The sequence below is a fragment of the Osmerus eperlanus genome, chromosome 1, assembly GCF_963692335.1.
Source record: "Osmerus eperlanus chromosome 1, fOsmEpe2.1, whole genome shotgun sequence".
Lineage (NCBI taxonomy): Eukaryota > Metazoa > Chordata > Actinopteri > Osmeriformes > Osmeridae > Osmerus > Osmerus eperlanus.
The window spans coordinates 20,311,948-20,330,314 of record NC_085018.1 but is presented as its reverse complement, the minus strand read 5'-3'; the positions used below and the strand labels follow the sequence as shown (position 1 = coordinate 20,330,314).

The window sequence follows — 18,367 nt, the reverse complement described above, 5'->3', positions numbered from 1 at the left end:
AAAAAGACCCCCCTCCCCCGCAGAATAAAAGGTCAAAGTTCACAGGAAGCTGGGGGGCTGCCATTTTTCCCTGCTGCTGCTAACATTTTAGATGCTAAGGAGAAAGGAGGGGTGGTTTTCGTTGGTAAATTTTTTATATTTAATTTACCCCCAAAGAGTTCAAAACATTCGTTCCTTTCTCCACCCCTTGTTGTAAACATAACTATTGAATGAATTCGGCATGGAGAAAATAGTGGAACAGTCTTGGAATTCTTCCTACACCTACCAGGTGAGCAAGCATAGCGCGGAGATGCTACACAACCTTAACATTCAGAGGAAAGATGGAGGCAGGTTTTGCGATGTGATCTTGCGCGTCGGTGAAGAGAGCTTTCCTGCCCACAAGGCGGTACTGGCCGCGTGTAGTGAGTACTTCGAATCGGTCTTTGGCTGTCAAACAGAGGGCGACAGCGAGGCAAAGGAGCTTGAAATGCATACCATAAGCCCTAAAGTTTTTAAAGACATTCTAGACTTTGCTTACACTTCTAAGATTGTGGTACGCCTGGAATGCTTCCCCGAGTTGATGACAGCAGCCAAGTTTCTGTTAATGCGATCAGTCATCGAGATATGTCAGGAGGTAATAAAACAGTCTAACGTACAAATTCTTGTTCCACCTTCACGAGGAGGGGACTCCAGCTTGTTCCATTCAGGAGCCCCGGATTTGGGCTTCCAAGCGACTCAACAGGATATGCCAAATGGTACTGAAATGTTATCAAATGGCTCAATTTTTTCTAACATTGGACAACCGCACAACTTGGATGGAAACAGTGATACGTCACTGGTCGGTAGCCCTTCGTCAACAATGCCAGTTTTGCACCCTGCCGGTCTTTTGCCAGTGTCTCCATCATCAGAGATGACGGGGAATCATTTTCAAGAGGATGTCTCGCCTGGATCTAAACGAGGCAGAGGGCGGCCAAAGAAAGGGACAGTCATGGAGCCTATACATTTTAATCACAGCACCCCTAAAGACAATGGCTTATTTCCTTGTAGAATTTGTGGGAAAGCATTTACAGAGGCGACACGCTTAAGAAACCACGAAGCACAGCATGGAGCATCCACCGGTGGTGTAAACAGTAGCAGCGATACCTTGCCCGCTGCAGACGGCCCTATGTTGATATCTCAATCACAACCAGGTCTGTTGGAAAATGGCATATCCATGCACGGCATCGAAGATAACAGTCGTAAACGTGAAAGGACGAGACGTCACGTTGGTTGTGACATTTGTGGGAAAGTTTTTCGTGATGTTTACCACCTGAACCGACACAAGCTTTCTCACTCCGGAGAAAAGCCATACGCGTGTCATGTATGCGGCCTTCGTTTCAAACGCAAGGACAGAATGTCATACCATGTGAGGTCACACGATGGCTCCGTAGGCAAACCTTACGTGTGTCAAAGCTGTGGGAAAGGGTTTTCAAGGTAAGTACATATTTGGATAGAATACCTTTAAGGACATGATCAATTATCGGGAACTTCGATGTTCCTTGCAACCAGATCCATGCAATTCACACTCGGTTGTGTCAGTATGGTAATCGTTTCTGTCTTGCTATATTTAGGCCAGACCATCTGAATGGACACATCAAACAAGTTCACACAACAGAGAGACCCCACAAGTGCCAGGTAAGACTATTAAGATTCTCTCTGGAAATGTGATATCTTGGGTAGCAATTTTGTCTCTGTCTAAACTATTGACAGTTCATGTCTGAAACATTGCTAGAATGTCTAGACCCAGGTTTCTGTGGGCCTTTTTTCATTGTCTGAATGATCTGTGCTTTGTACAGTGTGTCTTGCAATGCATGTCAAAAAATCTATGAAATCCTCTTTTTCTTGTGCCTTGTTTTCTCTCCAGATCTGTAATGCCTCCTTTGCCACGAGAGACAGACTGAGATCCCACCTGGCATGCCATGAGGACAAGATCCCCTGCCAGATTTGTGGCAAATTCCTCCGGGCTGCATATATGACCGACCACCTCAAGAAACACAGTGAAGGAACTCACAATTACTGTGGCATATGCAACAAAGGTAAAGCCTAATGTACATCAGCCACTTCACTTAATGCCATGTCTCTGCCGTATGTCTGTTAAGATGGTATTCAGTGATGTCTTGACATTGCTAACAATTTGTTCGTGTTTTATTAATTGCGTGCTATTAGCATTACTAACCCACATTTGTTATCCAATGCCAAACAGTTTGTCTGAAGGGGTTGTAGTAAGGCCACAAATATTCAGACTATTGAGTTCTAAAACTTTTGTTGAAAATTAGACATTTGAGGCAGACTTGTTTTACCTGAAAAGTACACTTTACACTTGTGAGGAGGCTGTTCAACCAACCGGTCTCTTTGCGTTTAGTATCCCTGGAAAACGGTTACCAGATCGTTATTTAATTCACATTGATACAGAACAGGGTTTTTTAAAGTTTTTTTTTGCATGCCAACTACTCCAAAATACAAAAATGGCTAGGTTTGCAAAACTTGCCTATCCTGCCTTTCAATGGCAAACTAGTACTGCAGGTAAGGGCTGCTTCAAGGATACATGCCTACATATGGCCAAATATGAGAAATGGTATGCAAGGACCTGAAGCAGACCCCATACATTTCAGTCATGAAAATTTGCCAAAACTCGTGGGTACTCTACAAAAGTTTATGTAGGTTATGTACCATTGATCTGTGGTTTCAGAAGGCAGAATGCTCTCCCTTTCATATCCAGCGGTGTGTAGGTCTGCAATTGCCTTTTGTTGTGTGTTCTTTTCCTGGACCTAGGTTTCTCCACAGCATCCTACCTTAAGGTGCACGTAAAAACGCACCATGGCTCACCTCTCCTCCCCGCTGCCACAGCACACAGCTTCCCTGAGCCGCGGGGGGAACCGCCGATGCACAACGGCGCTCCTTACCACACAGGACGCCAGTGCGCAGTGGAAGGCAAGCAGCCGCCCACCCTGTCTTCAGCATTCGTGTCTTTTTCCTTTTATCATCTGCTGCCTGGAGGTGTTGCATCCCTATAGCCATTCCAAAGCTCTACCAAAAGCATACATAAAATAGGCACACTCTCACATGCTTTTGCCTGTCCGGTAACCATTACGCTTAATCTAAAAGGATCCATCTGCTGTCTGTCTTTCCATGAGCTAACAGGACTTTTTCATAAAGGAAGCACCAAACAGCAGCACTTGTGGTCCCTAGATGAGGCTAGCAGGTGTAGTGTCAGCCTCTACTTAAACGTCAATGCATGTGTCGTCTGTGATTCATGCCCAATAAGGGAAGGAGAAACAGGTCTGGAAGGAATTGTGTATAATGATTAAGATAAGATGCTACGTTGACTTTCCTATTTCACAAAACAGCCCATGTATGTGGGCAGCATTGAGACCTGATCATCCCTATATATCATCCTCTAATCTGACTTCTCCATCTCTTTTCCTAAATAATGACAAAACAAAGCTTGGGTTGGATTTACCTTAAGTGTCGCTGTTGGATGCAGATTATTTTCAAAATATTGCCATATCTTTGGAAAAATCTAGCTATCTTGAGGAAAAAAACATATAAAAATGTGTTTTAGCATACTTGCATTGTTTTGGGATCTTTTTTTGTGTTGGATCTGTTTTGCCATAGTAGTTGTTTGGCATGACAACATGGTGAATGCTGTCTGCTGCTTCCTGTTATGTTTCTCACATGGTGGCCACTGGTACGCTCTGTTGCATGAACAGCTGTGTATCAGTTGAATGTACACAACAACCTGGATTCAATGGAGCTTTTTCATGTATATTATTGCCATGAAAACCAGCAACCTCTGGCTAGTAGGCTCATTTACCTTGTATTGTCTACCTATTTGTGAATCAGTCCAAGAAGTGCATTGATGCAGCACTTCAGATTGAGCTGAGCATCACTTGCACTTGAAATGCAATGCCACACAGTTTCCATTTGAAATGGAGAAGGGCGTTCTGGAGACATGCACAATGTTGGGGAAGCAAAGAAGTGTGATAAACAAAATAAGTGCCCCATAATCTGGTTGGTGGCTTAAAAGGCACTGCAAATTATTATGATGAACTTATCACAGACGAATTGCAAATAATAATAATAATTAGCAACCCAAGCACTATATAGTATACCTCCCAAAAGGCATCTGCTGGCTTGGCAAGTAATAGAGGAAAAAGTTTCATTCACTGAGTTTTTTTTCCTTGTGGTTATTTAGTCAGTTTCCATTTTAAGAGAAGTACGGCAAACCTGCGTAGCTTAGGTTTGCCCACTGACAGTAAATGGTGTAGCTCAGATCTGATGTCATGGTAACAACGACTGTTGACTGTATAGTTTCTGTGGCCTTTGCTGTTATTTCTGTCCACATCTGTCTCGGGGGCGGGTGTTTGTGTAGACCTGTGCACTACTCGCCGGCTGCTGGTCACCTTCCCTGAGGCAGAAGGTCGCTTTCGAGGGTTTTCTGGACCCCCAGTTCTCTCCCAGCCCTGCCCCCCTACCTTGAGCCTGCAGCCTGAGTTGCTCTTGGGAAAGTCAGGGGGTGCGCCATATTTCTGGGAGTGTCGCTCTGGCGGGGCGCCTGGCTTCCCTTTCCACGGGCCTCTCGCAGGTCAGTATGGGCCAGCAGGAGGGCGGGTGGGAGCTGAGCGCTGAAACACCCTATTGATTGGTTGAGCACGATACTAGCCGTGCTGCTGGAAGGATTTGGGCGAGAAGTATCCAGCCACTATGAGTGCATGGGCAAGGAGGTGACTGGAATCAACATACTGTGAGAGCATGTTGCAAAAAGTTGGCTGTAATTTAATGGCTTGTCTCTGTGTCTTAAGATGTAAGCTAATTATTCCTTTATGAGATCAAAATGCATGTGTAATCTGGTTTCAGGTCATTTTGATATATGTATGGTGTAAGAAATAAGTTGTTTTGTTATTGTCCTTGTAGAGCTATATTTAAAGGTATGATGCTCTTTCCATCCCTCACAGATAAAGGAGTTCTGGGACCAATCCTTTGGAGATTTCTCTGGATGCATCACTTTTCTTTTCAACATGGAAAACTTAACTGCATAATAATTTCAGTTGATATTGTTGCAGGTGGTGGCCAACTGGAGTACTTCTACTGAGTGAGGAGCTATATGTTGAATTGTGTGTAATTACTAATTTGAGTTTTCCCTCTTCCCCGTTTTTATGCCCTACCCTCATTTTTCTTTCTCTCTTTTCCTGGCCACCTCCTCTTGCTCTCTCTTCCTCCTGCTCTCCACAAACCCCCACCCCACCATGTGTTTTCCTCAGACGGGCAGGAGAATGTTGGGAAGTGCCCCCATCAGGAATCTGAAGAGTCAGACCCTTCTTTTGGGGAGCTGTCGAACGGGGATGAGCTCAAGTCTCCACACAAGCCTGATGGTGAGGAACAGGGGATGACGCCTCTAGCGTGCAACGGAGCCTCTGCTGGTGCTTTGGCATCACCAGGGGGCACCAAAGTCAAGACAGATTTAGAGAAAAAATTCCCTTGCAGCGACTGTGGCCAGGCTTTCCGTACCAAGTCCTACCTCAACAAGCACCAACACAGGGTGCACAAGGCTCCGAAAGGCCATAGCAGTACAGCGTCTGGGTTAGGGGATCTTGCCCCCTCCCTAAGCTCACCCTTTTCCCCTCAACAGAACATGTCCCTGTTGGAGTCTTTTGGCTTTCAGATAGTACAGTCTGCTTTTGCCTCCTCGCTGGTGGACTCTGAGGCAGGCCACAGTGGGATTGGCCTTGGGGAAAAGTGACTCTAGTGCTGATGAGTCTGTGCGAACTGCCTTTCTCCAGATGAGGGCTAGATTTGATCAGTCACCTGGCATTCAGCATCTCAGCTTAACTAGACTTTCTTGGAAGACTACTCTGCTGTTCAGATATTCATAATATTTTGTCATGTCTCTGTATTATGGGCTATAATTTGTTGATATTTACCATTTTGGAGCTAAATAAATTGTAAATACATTTTCTTTACATTAAGCAACATCATTGATTTGTGTACCAAGTTATACCCATATTTGCTTTGCTCAGTTTATTTAATGACTTTACTCTCTGTAATGTATAATCAAGCCCTTTCAATTCATTACCAAAAACTCATGTTATCTACTTGACAAATAAGGATTTTGCTAAAAGCATTGTCAACACTAAAGAGACCAGGTAATTAGCAGACAATAAGACTTAACAATAATCCTTTGCTACCAAGCTGTTGAAAACACATTTAAAACAATCATATCAAATCTTGCAGTTGTGGCCCCGTCTTCACTTCATAGCACCTGGCTGCTAGAGGCTTGAGATGAATCCCTAACTACACTGCAGCAAAGCCAATTCAGACCCCCCCCCCCCCCCCCCCCCCCCTACACACACAAAAAGAAAAGGGTAAGGATTATGCCCATTGCCTCAAGCGATTTGAGAATGTTTAGCTCTGGAATTCTAAGATAAGTTTGTTTGTTGGTCACGTAATGTGAAATCAATTCTGCATTATAAACAGGGACCAAATTCAGGTTTGACTATTGAAATTGAGAAATGTAGAGTATATTTTATTAACTTATTCATTGCCCTGTTTGCTTTGTGCAACTTTTTTTAATTGTTTATTGAAATGTTGATGTAGTCTGCTGATATAGCAAATTTTTCTAAGTTATGTTAGAATCAGGAGGCCTAACTGGTAGTATAACAAGTGTAAGCGAGCGTGCTAATTTTGTCTGTGTTTTATTTTCTCTGATATGCTTTTATTGTCTTATAACATCAAATTCAGTTGATTGATCAAGCTCCGTACATTCCTTTTTTATTTATAGTTCTATTGTTGTGATTGTAACAAGTGTATATTGTATACACTATACATGTATATGATCAAATAGGGAGCCTGTACATAGGTTAATGTTTTTTCCTTGTCCATTATGTAGTTGGATGTAGATTTTGCTTATTTGAAAGTAACCACACTGCACACCCAGTGAACAGTGTTATATACTCTGTTCTAGTATAATTATGTGGGTTTGATTTGGGATGGAATGTTGTCCACTGGATGGTGACAAGTAGTATCACTGTTCATTATAAACACTGTCACCTTGCTTTGGTAGTGCTTACTCTACCTGTAGCATAACTCGTGGCTTGACCAATCAGTCTGCCTAGGCCATTAGTACCCTACTTTGAGCTCCTCCATAATAGGGATGCGCTTGCATTCTCACTGTGGATGGAATACAAGTCAGCCCCAGACTTATTTTATGTTATTTATTGGATGAGTGAGAGACGTTTAGAAATATGCTCTTATGCTACAGTCGGTAGTTGTGGCACAATGGAATGGCTCATTGTTTATATATACTGGCTGTCTGGTGGTGTTGTTTCTCACCCATGTTGGTACTCGGTGTATGGGATGTTTTTTGTGTGTGATTTTGTAGATACTCTTACTGTTTTATCATGTTATTTTGGTCTGTTGCAAAGTGCCTTCCAAATACTGATAGTGCACAGCAGTGGATTAAAAAGGACCTCTTTTTTAAAAGGTAAATCATACAAGGAGTAACTTGCATTGACACTTTTGTATAAAAACATGCACACACAAGATGTACAGTATGTTAACTCTGTATTTTATCATTGTATTCTGCAAGATTGTTCTTTAAACATGTGAGTTACATGTTTTGTTATAAATCTTTGGACATATTTCAATATAAGCATACTTTTCTATAGATGTTTGTTTTTGTACTCAGTTTTTGAGTCTGTTGTCTCCTATTGCTACAGAGGTGAGCGATGAAATAAACATTTATTTGAAACTCTTATTCAGTTCTGTTATTTTTCTGTTAATTATACTATTTGTGGTTATATTGTTCTGTGGATATAAGTGAAATTCACCTTGAAACTGTGGACACAATAACAAATGACAGTGATATTAGGTACTTTTGTTTATTTCCAATCATGCTCAAAACCTTCAAGTTTCAACAAAAGTGGAAACAGTGTTTTTGGTTGTTCATGATAGTAAACCATGCTGACTTCATTTTTAAATTCAGTTATAAGATCAGTTAAGGACAAGCATCTCAAAGGTAAAGCTAATTAAATTACAAATGAAACGGTGTGTGATGTGGGCTTTCAGAATTTTTTATTATACACATTTTCAGAATTTTGTTACAAAACCAAAGCTAGCATTTTCTGTGTCAGATTTCCTGTTTTTGTAGTTCAGTTTGTTAAAGTCTTCCGTGATCTCCATAACAGTTTTCTTAGTGGTTTCTGGGATGAAATATAGCATGAATGCTGCACTGGAAATGCAGTAGACCACAAAGATCAGGAAGCAGAACTCTCCCATCCCATCCTGTGTGAGCCAAAAAATAACTAAATTAGCTGTGTGACTGAGCTATGGATCTAATGTTTAGTCAACAAATGTAGGAAGAAAAACATAAAACAAATGAGCTATCACAGCTAACCATATGTTGAGTGTTTGGCTGATTCTCACCACTATGTAGGGGAATAACATGCCAATGAGGAACAGGCCCAGCCAGTTGACAGTGCCGCTGATCACATAAGCGGAGGGACGCCAGGCCTGCAGGAAGAGGTCAGCCGGAAGAGCCATTGCCACTCCACCTAAAAAGCAAGTTACATGACAGTGTGCATGGACCACACAAGCACTACACGTATGAACTATCCACTCGAATCCAGTGAATGTGTGGATTCTGGTATGTCCATGAAACTTACAAGGCCCAAGTCCATACACACAGATGACTGAGAAGATAAGGGTGATGTTTATATACGGCATCCAGAAATAGAGATCCTGAGGAGAAAACAAAGCTGTATTTCTTCTCATATATGTTTAATGAACAGGCAGCATATGAAAATTAAAGCGGTACAGCATACCTTGAAATACAGCATGGCAATAAGCACAGACATGATGGCCCCCATCAACAGGTACCCATAACCCATCAGATTCTTCCTGCCAGCACGGTCTATCAACAGGGACTGAGACACAACAGTCCTCTTTCATTACAGGACAGATCTACAGTGCAATATTTAGGCTTTTTATTTACAAGTGGGACAGTTCACGTGAATGTCTCAATGTATGATTCCCACTAGTTTTATTTCTGTCCTAATGTGTGTCCTGTTGCAGTACTCACACAGAAACTGACGGCAATGAGCTCTGTTGCCCCAATGCCAATGGACAGGTACTGCATTTTATCCTCTGCGACTCCAGCTTCACGGAAAATGTCAAAACAATAGAAATACAGCTAATAGACAGGAAGACAGGAGAGAAGAGGGAGGACATATGTTTACCCACGATGAAGGAATTAAAACGGGTACATTATTACTTCAGTGGAAACTTTATATTAACGGTGGAAAAAGTTGACTCACAGCATTGATTCCACAGAACTGAACGCCAGCACAAGGGAAAACCAGAGCCAGCATCTGCCATCTTACACAGCGGGATCGCAGCACTTCCAGCACTGTCTTAGTCTTCAGACCCTGGGAGCTCTCTCTTTCCTTATCCATGTCATCTAACTCAAGCTTCAGGTCATCCTCTTGCCATAACCACTGTAAGGCTTAAACACACATACATATACACAGACACATACATATAAAATATAACGTACACATAGAGCTAGATACATTTTTGCAATAAAAGGCCTTGTTCACATACCTCTTTTGCAGCCCTCAGTGTCACCTTTGTCAATATAGAGGTATCGAGGTGCTTCAGGAAAGAAAGGCAGGGCCAGGAGTTGAAGGACAGCAGGCAGGCCACAAAGGCCAAGCAGAAATGGCCACATGTCATCTCTCCCTAACAACTCCCTGCAAAAATGATGAAGAGGAGGAGTTGGGGACAACATCGCTGCTGTCAATATCAACTTAGCAAAATAGTCATTAGTCAATCATTAATTAAGTAATCATACCTAGTTTAACCTTTTGATGATTCTGACTCGGATATACTGACCTGATGCCTAAAATTTGGCCTAAAATCTTCCCAAGTCCAATGAAGATGGAGCAAGTGAGACTCATGAATCCTCTCATTTTCTTGGGAGAGCTCTCGCCCAAATACATCAAGTTTACACTCAGCCCAAGGCCTAAGTTAAGAGAAAGACAGCCAGAGACATATGCTTTCACAAACAAAGAACCTGATGACAAATACGAGAGTTTGATCCTGTAAATGTTAGAACCACGCACAAACCAGTGGAAACAAACACACATATGCATACATTTATACACAAAAACATAACACTCACCAGCATTGTATCCGTAGAGAAATCTGCCCAGCAGGATCATCTCAAAAGACTTGGCCATGGGACTGAAGACCATAACAAGAGCTGCTACAATGGCCACCACATTGTTAAATAACAGGGCTTTCTTCCTACAAAAACAAATTGACATCATACACTGCTGAGATGATTATAGACTTTGTGTGTGTGTGTGTGTGTGTGTGTGTGTGTGTGTGTGTGTGTGTGTGTGTGTGTGTGTGTGTGTGTGTGTGTGTGTGTGTGTGTGTGTGTGTGTGTGTGTGTGTGTGTGTGTGTGTGTGAAAGCATGTATAAATGCATGTGTAACCACGTGTGTGTATTATTACTGTGGGTTGGGGGTGTAATATTTGTGTGTTTGTATCTCACTGCACCTGCCATGGACAGCGGGAAGGCTGCCACTGTGGATAGCTCCGAGCCATCCACCCAAGCTGAACACAGACACAATGAAGGACCAGATGAGCATGTTGGTGGAATCCTCCACTGGAACCTCATACCGGCCCAGCCATGTTTGGTTCACAAAACCTTGGATATGCTGCAGACGGAGAGATATGCCTTTCTTTAGCATACTAAGATGGACAGTTAGAACATACTTTTATTTCAATTTGTTTATTATTATGTCACTCCTACCAGGGCTTTCACAGAATCACATTCAGGTAGGCTACATTAATCACAGGCCAGTAGGACTCCACTGGTAAGTCAGGAGTTAAAAGTAAAGGAATCAGTAATATTTGGAGAACTGAGAATATTCTCTCACCAAGAAAGGGGATTTATGGCATTCTATTAAATAATTTTCTAACAAAAATCACATGTTGGCTGACCAGCATGCGTTTCATTCTCATTTCACAAAGGTATTGTCAGAATCCAAGTTCATCACAAACTTGCAATATTTCAGTTGTTGTTTTCAGTATGTTCATAGATTTAATTATTAATCTAAAAAGTAGGTGTCTCTGTTTTGAAAGACAATTTCAGTATCACACTCACTGAGACATACTTGCATAACCTCATGCCATCGACTAACCTGTGCCGGGGATGCCATGATGGAAACTTGGATCCCATACTGAAATGATCCTCCAATTCCCAAGACTAACATTAACAGGTAAAGCCTCCAATACTGCACCTATAGAAATGGAAAGAACACATCGACTGTTTTTCAAAAGTCATGACACATTGAGTTTATAAATGAACCCTGACACAAGTGACAGTGTTGATGATGGTCATAAAGTGTCCTTCTTACCAATTCTTTCAGAGTGTATTTCATGTTTGCAGTGTCTCCCTGGCTGCTGACTGGCACTGGAGAACAAGCGTGCTGTGGACCCACCTGTAGCTTTGGATGAGGAGGATACACACAACATAAAGGGCCATTATATCTCCACCCATGGTCAAACATCAGTTAGCCTGGGTTGGTCATTTAAACCATTAGTGCAGAATAAGTTAACAATATGTACAGACAACGGGATGGAACCTGGGCCAAACTGGATCTTATCTGGTTATTACCTGCAATGACAGCATCATGTCCATCGCTTGTAAATTATTTCCCATAGTTTCGCTTGTGGGAGGGTTATAGGGGTTTCTTGTCTGAACAAGAATGACTTACCCATTGTTTTGTTGGTGCATCCAATAGTAAGCTTGCAAGACAGCTGGATTTGCGAGATCACGACCACGTGAGAATCTATCTGGCCAACCTCCATCCATTATCCTCCAACCTTCTCCATTTGTGCCCTAACCACAGAGGTTTGGACCAATCAACATATTTTAAAGAACTACTGGCAGCTGTGGTTGTGGTTGAAGTTGACGTTTGATTTGGAAAGTGATAGACAGATAGTTCATCCAATCACCTGTCATGTATTTTGTACCGGCCGACTTCCCAGATGGATATGTGTGACAAACCATCTGGTGAGTCAGGTTAATCAAATAGCACAAGGTAGTACAAATACAGTTTTTTTGCAAGTTCCTGTATGTCCTGTATTTATTGAGAAGGGGGACAATTAATATTAGGGTGGTTTCACAGTCCGATTGCTTGGTCAGAATCAGTGGATGAGTTGCTACTTTGTTGCATTTTTCATTAAGGTGCGGTTATTGTTCACTTCCTGTTTTAAGCAAACCAACGTTTGTAAAAAAAAACAATGACGTTTGTAAAAAAAAAAAAAAAAAGACATTTGTAAAAAAAAAACTGTGAGGGAAAATCACTTCCTTGTCACGAACAACAATGGAGCAACAGCAGCGTATTGCGATTGTAATATCTTTAATTGTTATGATTTGGTTTTGCACGAGCACGTATTTTGGGTTGCTCGTTGGTCTTTTACCCACTATTATATCCAGGTCATCAAACCATGGGAATTATTTTCTTTCGTCCGACGAGCTAACACTTTTCCACTTTTATGTATTGTTGCCTACGTTTTTTAATTTTCAACCGACATTGGTCCACTGTGCAATAATAACCCTTTATATCAGTATCACTAAATAATTACGATTACGTTAACACCTAAAGCGAACTGAACTGAATGGTTCACTTGGAACCGGACCGAGTCCCGTCTGTTAGAGGAACCATGGTTCGGTTGTTTGGTCCGCATGCATTTTGAGTTCGAATGCATGTTCTCACCTCTCCAAACGAACCGGACTTTCAGAGAAAACGGACCATGGTCCGTTTGAAACTGTCCAAATATGTCAGGTGTGAACCCTTATACATGAATACATGTTTATGAATACATTTTATTAAATGTTTTGTCTTTGAATGATGGATATTTAGAGTAATTACAATGTTGTAAATGAACGTAGCTACAAAAGTATACATATTGTTCTTATTTTTCCAATGCATGTCAGCCAACCTCCAGGAAATGGCTTAGTTCATATGATCATTATCCCAACTACATAACATTTCTTTCATTGAATATGGGGACATTGTATGATTTTGAAAGACCACAAAAGGAACAGGAACATTATAGATGATCTTTTTAAGAGTATTAAGAGATGCAATTTTCAGGACACTGTGGTCACAGTCTGGCTAGGAATTCATTAATCTATACGTTTTTTGTATTTTTAGATTTTGTGAAATTCTGCTAGTGCTTTTTATGCATATGGGTATAAAGAATATTGAACGTCTGCCACTATTACTTTGGTTGTGTAAAAACATAGTTGTGGTTTCAAACTATTTGGCTGTATCAGGATGAAACATATAGAGATCAATAGTAGCAGTCATATATATTCAAGATTATTTATTTTACTACATCAAATTGAAACAAACAACAATCTATTTGAAGTAACAGATTCAAAAGTTACACTTTGGATTCATCGAAATAATTCCTCAAACTATGGATGTTCACAACATTTTGTAAGGAACTTCTGACATTTTGAGGTAACTTTGGTGATACAATCTGATTAACCTACTTGTCAGGCTGTGCTGAAAGCATAATTATAAGGCAGTGGACTTGCACATTTCACCCAGTTGGTACTGGCCCTGAGTGGTAGTTAAAATCTGCCTGTCCTGGCTTCTGTAGTTCAGCTTGTGGAACTCATTTGCAATGACTGTCAATGTCTTTCCCTTGGTCTCAGGCAGAACCAAGCCCACGAACAGAGCAGACAGAAAGCAGACAATTCCAAAGGGGACAAAGCAGAATTGGCCCAACTCACTCTAAAGAGAGAGAACAGAGTATGGCAGTTAGACAAAGAGACATAAGTGTGGTGTGAACGTGTATTGTGCTGATACATATATTGGTGTTTGCTATTGCTGCTACTAACCACTAGGAATGGAAATATCATTCCTATTATGAAGAGGTTTAGCCACATCATAAAACCAGCTATCATGTAGGCTGCGGGCCGGGCAGTCTGACTGAAGATCTCTGTAGGCAGGATCCCAGTCACTCCAGCTGAGGGCAAATACAAATTTGTTGGAAAATTAATGTAATTGATTTGGGAAGGGAACAACAAAAAAGGTATACAACTCTATTTGTCGTACTGCAATTACATAGAAAATCTGAGTATTACGTGATATTATCTGAGTATGATGCAAGGGTATATTTCTTATAAATCATCACATCTCTCGTGTAAGCTGTGCCCCATTGTGATACAACTTCAGACATACCTGGTCCCATGCCAAAGCTCAGAATATAAGTGAAGATGCATGCCATGCTCAAGTACGACATCCACTGTATATTGTGCTGTTTTTGTGAAAAGTTAAATTGATTAAACATGTCATAAAAGATTACAGACCAAATCACAGTAGTACTTTATATCTCTGGGCGAGTGGAAGCTTTTTATTTGAGTTTTTTTTGTGAATCCCACCCATCCACCCAACACCTCCTGGTCAGACCTGTATCATGCAGAAACTATGACTCCTAGTGGATGAGTGATGTATTGAATTAATTAAAAAAGTCAAAGACAGGCTTGAGTTGGATACATACCTCAAGGGACAGTGCTACTGTGAAGATGACTGCCCAGCCTGTCATCAAAATGTACCCCCCCATCAACAAAAATCTTCTGCCTTGCCTCTCAATCAGCAGATTCTGAGGAAAGGTACATCGAACAACATACTTTTCAGCTTCAACCTCGCCTTCATGTAATTCATTATAATCCGAACAGTAAGCCAGTGAAAAGCTTTAGCTGGCTCTGGAATGCAAGATATTGTCTTACAGAGAAGCTATTTTAGTAGCCCAGTTGCAATACTTAACTAGAGAAGAAAACTCCCTCTCTCCCAACCTTCTAGGTACTTACATAACTGCCACATGCATCCTTCTGGAATACTCACACACATTATACAGGCTGTAAATTCACACGTGCCAGTGCCTATGGTGATGTATTGGATCTTTTCAGAAGACATCCCAGCCTCTTGAAACACATAGGAGGCATAGAAGTAAATCTGTGAGGAAGAGACACATTTTTCCACAGTTATTAAAACATCGAACATTGAATTGGAATTATAAATCAAGACGAAAATAACCTCCTCTAATAATCCCTGTTTTCAAACCAAAAAACACTTCAGTGACTTGAACAATCTAGTAGGCTGTTTGGGACATACAGGCGACAAACAAATGTGTATGTTCTTTACCTTTTTGAATTACAGTGTAAACATTCTGTTCTGATCACCAATAATTCCCTTAACAAAGCATTAAAACAGCAAAACTGTGTCATGATCAGTGCACATTGTTTTAAAGGTACACTGAAATTGAAGCTGTCCGCACACAGTATGAAATATTGATAGAACATCCACTGTCGTGTCTGTGCTATGGAAAGACCGCCCAGGGGAAACTTGAGCCATTGTTGATCTCATCTGGTGTGTTTTTTACAAGCAGACAGTGGTGTGCTTCAGAGGTAGGTCACTTACATCCCCATAGGTTTTCTTACACACTAAGAAAAAAAATATTAAAGGAGAGAGACAACTTGGCAGGCAGTAACCTTACTTGGGAGGACCATAATAAAGTATGGGACTCAACATTTAAAAGGATCTTAAGTTGCCACCATCATACAGGACCTTACATGAGGTCCTGTCACGTCTCACCGAGTCATTGCCACATAGTTGCATAGCGCTGCTTGTAGCTATGATGGTCAGTAGTTGCCAGCGAACGCTGCGGTCAGTGAACAGCTCCCATGGCCGGCTGGCTTTTAAACCCTTGGCCTCAGCCTGTTCCTGCAGGATCTCATCCAGCTCACTTCGCTGGACCTCACACCCGCGCAGAATCCGCAGAGCTAACATGGAGGAACAACAAAAAACACCATTACAACTCAATCTTTACTTAACTGTTTCTTCTTCTCGACAAACACAGGGGAGGGCTTACAGTATCTCACCTACCATTGATACAAGCTTCCTTGTCCCCTTTGTCGATGAGGAGATAGCGAGGGCTTTCAGGGAACCAGGGTAAAGTCAGAAGCTGAACTATGCCTGGGATGGCATTACTGGCTAAGAGGTACTGCCAGTGGGGTTCACTGCCCAAGATCTCCCTGCAAAGTGACATGGCGTGGATGTCATCATCCCAAATTTAAACCGTGGAGCATGGAACTGCATATTGGGTTCCAATACAGTACAACTTATGTTTGTGTGTTATCTGTGTTTACCGGAGACCAACGACCTGTCCCAAAACCACTCCAAATGATGTAAAGACAGCTGATGACAGGGACACTGCTCCTCGCAGATGCTTTGGAGCACTTTCTCCAAAATACATAGGTTGTACATTCATACTGATCCCTGCAAACATACATACAGGAAACGTACACTTGGAATTTGTAATTGTTCAACCATTTTCCCCCACTTCAAAAGTAGACATACTTATAAGCACATGGAGAATGCATTAAGGATACTGTCAAAAGGGTAATATAACACAGCCCTCTGTACCAGCATTGATTCCAACCAAGATTCGAGAGAGGATGATCATTTCAAAAGATTTGGCAGCTCTACTTGTCAGAGCTAAGACTGAACCCAGCATCAGGAAAATGTTGTTCAACAGCAAGGTTTTCTTCCTGATGGATCAATAAAAGAACACATCTGTTTTGTTTTCACTCAAATGTGGGCTGCTGTGGATCAGACATCACTGATCGGACCATCTCTATCATCTAAAAATAGGTAATCCTGTTTAGGTGAGTCGGTTTTGTTGTACATGCAAATATGTACTGTTAGTATAGTTAGTCTTGTACACCACTATTCAAAATTTATGATCCCTATATGTTGAATGTATGTACCTTCCTGCCAAAGTAAATTCCTTGTCTGTGCAAACTTTCATGATCTTTTCTGATCTTGACTCTATGGTTACATTGTGGAGGGGTATGATTGTTGAAAACTTAACAGTAATTGTGTTGTTGTGTTATGGTGCTGCCTGCACAGCATGATTGCAGACTGAAGACTCACCTCCACAGAACAATGAATTACTGTTTTGGTCAAACATTGTTTTTTCCTATTACAGTTTAGCTGTGATTGTTGTACTTTAAGTCTCCCTCCACTGAGATAAATGGATAGTTGAGACATTGTGGGTGTGTAAAAATGTGCAACCACTAGTGTTCTGCCATTTCAACAACTTGTTTGTATACCAACCATAACAAGTTGTTCAAGACACCTTGCAAATGGCATTGATTTGACTCTTTTATGCCTTTCATTACCTTCCAAAGTGTATGGCCATAGGTCCACCTATAAGAGCTCCTGCCAAGCCTCCCAGGGAGAATATTGACACAATGAAGGTCCAAACCAGTGTCACTTGGTAATCCTGCAACTGGACATCCCAGCGCTCCAGGAATGTCTCATTTACAAAATTCTGAATGAACTGCAAGTAAAGAGAATAGTCACACATTAATCTACGGTATGAGCTCAGACAAAGAAAACCGATAATGGAAAAAACAGGGTTTCACTGACAGAAGACACAAATACAAACACACAAGATGGTGGGGATGATGATCTTACAATGGTAGGCGCATTCATGATGGCAAGGTTGTAGCCATACTGAAGTGTGCCTCCAATAGCAGCTGAAGTTACCATTAATGCCAACATTCGGACATTGCCCTGTTAAGGTATATCTGTCAGTATTCATTTCAAATGAGAAATTGGAGAGCCTATATCAACATCTGGCACCCTAAGCACAGGGTGGTCAAATTAACAATTTTAGCGTTACACCTGAGGTTATACATAACACATTGGAATGTAGTATACTGTACCAGAGAACAACTGAGAGGACCAATTGTAACAATAGCACACATTTGCTGAGACTTGAGTACTGGTGACTTTAAGCTTCATGGGTATCTGGATAGTAGGCACATTTTTCTCATGTATTTTAAAATATGACGTATAATGTAAAATGTTACGGTACCTTTTCCACAGCAAGATCTGACATGCTGAATCGAGTATGGTTGTTTTAAACACTGGATACGCTAAAATCACTGTTTGGGAGAGCACTCAAAACTGTTTTCTGACTCACTCCTGTACACTGAGCGAGTGATCGTAGTTACAAATTTGCGGCTCTGTGGCATGGTGACTGGCGCTATCTAGCCACCAGATGGAGCTAAAACAGCTACTGTCGACAAAAGTGGGCTACATGACCTGAACATATATAAAAATGAGGCCCGTTTAGGATGAGTAGCCTAAGAGGAGCTAACGGAGTTGAAGACCAAATGTCAGAGGCATGATCGACAGTTAAACTAAGAGTGGCCCGTCAACTTGGATTATTCCACGTTCCTATGTTTTTCCTT

The 18,367-nt window shown here is 41.5% G+C and overlaps 3 protein-coding genes across 5 annotated transcripts; 1 reads left to right on the top strand and 2 right to left on the bottom strand.

Annotated features, from left to right (window-relative positions):
• The first annotated feature begins 40 nt into the window (after window positions 1–40).
• Window positions 41–7,771, top strand: patz1 (POZ/BTB and AT hook containing zinc finger 1). Of its 3 annotated transcripts, XM_062468991.1 has the most exons (6): window positions 41–1,452; window positions 1,590–1,653; window positions 1,883–2,054; window positions 2,791–2,949; window positions 4,391–4,603; window positions 5,280–7,771. In XM_062468991.1, the coding sequence occupies exons 1-6, from the start codon at window positions 221–223 to the stop codon at window positions 5,756–5,758; spliced, it is 2,319 nt and encodes a 772-aa protein (XP_062324975.1). In that variant the 5' UTR covers window positions 41–220; the 3' UTR covers window positions 5,759–7,771. The 3 variants fall into 3 exon arrangements, with proteins under 3 accessions (XP_062324975.1, XP_062324956.1, XP_062324966.1); XM_062468972.1 differs by lacking the exon at window positions 2,791–2,949 and having other exon boundaries at window positions 43–1,452; XM_062468982.1 differs by lacking the exons at window positions 2,791–2,949; window positions 4,391–4,603 and having other exon boundaries at window positions 46–1,452.
• Window positions 7,772–7,962: 191 nt separating this feature from the next.
• On the bottom strand, window positions 7,963–11,571 carry LOC134026332 (solute carrier family 2, facilitated glucose transporter member 11-like). The gene is made up of 12 exons (XM_062469002.1): window positions 11,442–11,571; window positions 11,226–11,324; window positions 10,579–10,739; window positions 10,196–10,320; window positions 9,907–10,036; window positions 9,616–9,764; window positions 9,330–9,517; window positions 9,095–9,205; window positions 8,838–8,939; window positions 8,679–8,754; window positions 8,440–8,567; window positions 7,963–8,298 (listed from the first exon to the last, which is right to left on the bottom strand). Exons 1-12 carry the CDS (start codon window positions 11,463–11,465, stop codon window positions 8,104–8,106), a joined length of 1,488 nt encoding a protein of 495 aa, XP_062324986.1. The 5' UTR covers window positions 11,466–11,571; the 3' UTR covers window positions 7,963–8,103.
• A 1,883-nt stretch (window positions 11,572–13,454) lies between these two features.
• slc2a11a (solute carrier family 2 member 11a) lies at window positions 13,455–18,111 on the bottom strand. The gene is made up of 12 exons (XM_062476017.1): window positions 17,989–18,111; window positions 17,586–17,684; window positions 17,288–17,448; window positions 16,530–16,654; window positions 16,253–16,382; window positions 15,990–16,138; window positions 15,699–15,886; window positions 14,949–15,059; window positions 14,605–14,706; window positions 14,286–14,361; window positions 13,943–14,070; window positions 13,455–13,835 (listed from the first exon to the last, which is right to left on the bottom strand). The coding sequence occupies exons 1-12, from the start codon at window positions 18,010–18,012 to the stop codon at window positions 13,617–13,619; spliced, it is 1,512 nt and encodes a 503-aa protein (XP_062332001.1). The 5' UTR covers window positions 18,013–18,111; the 3' UTR covers window positions 13,455–13,616.
• Window positions 18,112–18,367: the final 256 nt, after the last annotated feature.

Coding starts and splice junctions, on each gene's coding strand:
- patz1 (XM_062468991.1), top strand. CDS start 221: ATGGAGAAAATAGTGGAACAGTCTTGGAATTCTTCCTACACCTACCAG. Junction 1,453..1,589: donor TGTGGGAAAGGGTTTTCAAG/GTAAGTACATAT, acceptor TGCTATATTTAG/GCCAGACCATCTGAATGGAC. Junction 2,950..4,390: donor ACGCCAGTGCGCAGTGGAAG/GCAAGCAGCCGC, acceptor GTGTTTGTGTAG/ACCTGTGCACTACTCGCCGG.
- LOC134026332 (XM_062469002.1), bottom strand. CDS start 11,465: ATGAAATACACTCTGAAAGAATTG. Junction 11,325..11,441: donor AATACACTCTGAAAGAATTG/GTAAGAAGGACA, acceptor CCATTTCTATAG/GTGCAGTATTGGAGGCTTTA. Junction 8,940..9,094: donor TCATTGCCGTCAGTTTCTGT/GTGAGTACTGCA, acceptor GTTGTGTCTCAG/TCCCTGTTGATAGACCGTGC.
- slc2a11a (XM_062476017.1), bottom strand. CDS start 18,012: ATGTCAGATCTTGCTGTGGAAAAG. Junction 17,685..17,988: donor CAGATCTTGCTGTGGAAAAG/GTACCGTAACAT, acceptor ATACCTTAACAG/GGCAATGTCCGAATGTTGGC. Junction 17,449..17,585: donor TCATGAATGCGCCTACCATT/GTAAGATCATCA, acceptor CTTTACTTGCAG/TTCATTCAGAATTTTGTAAA.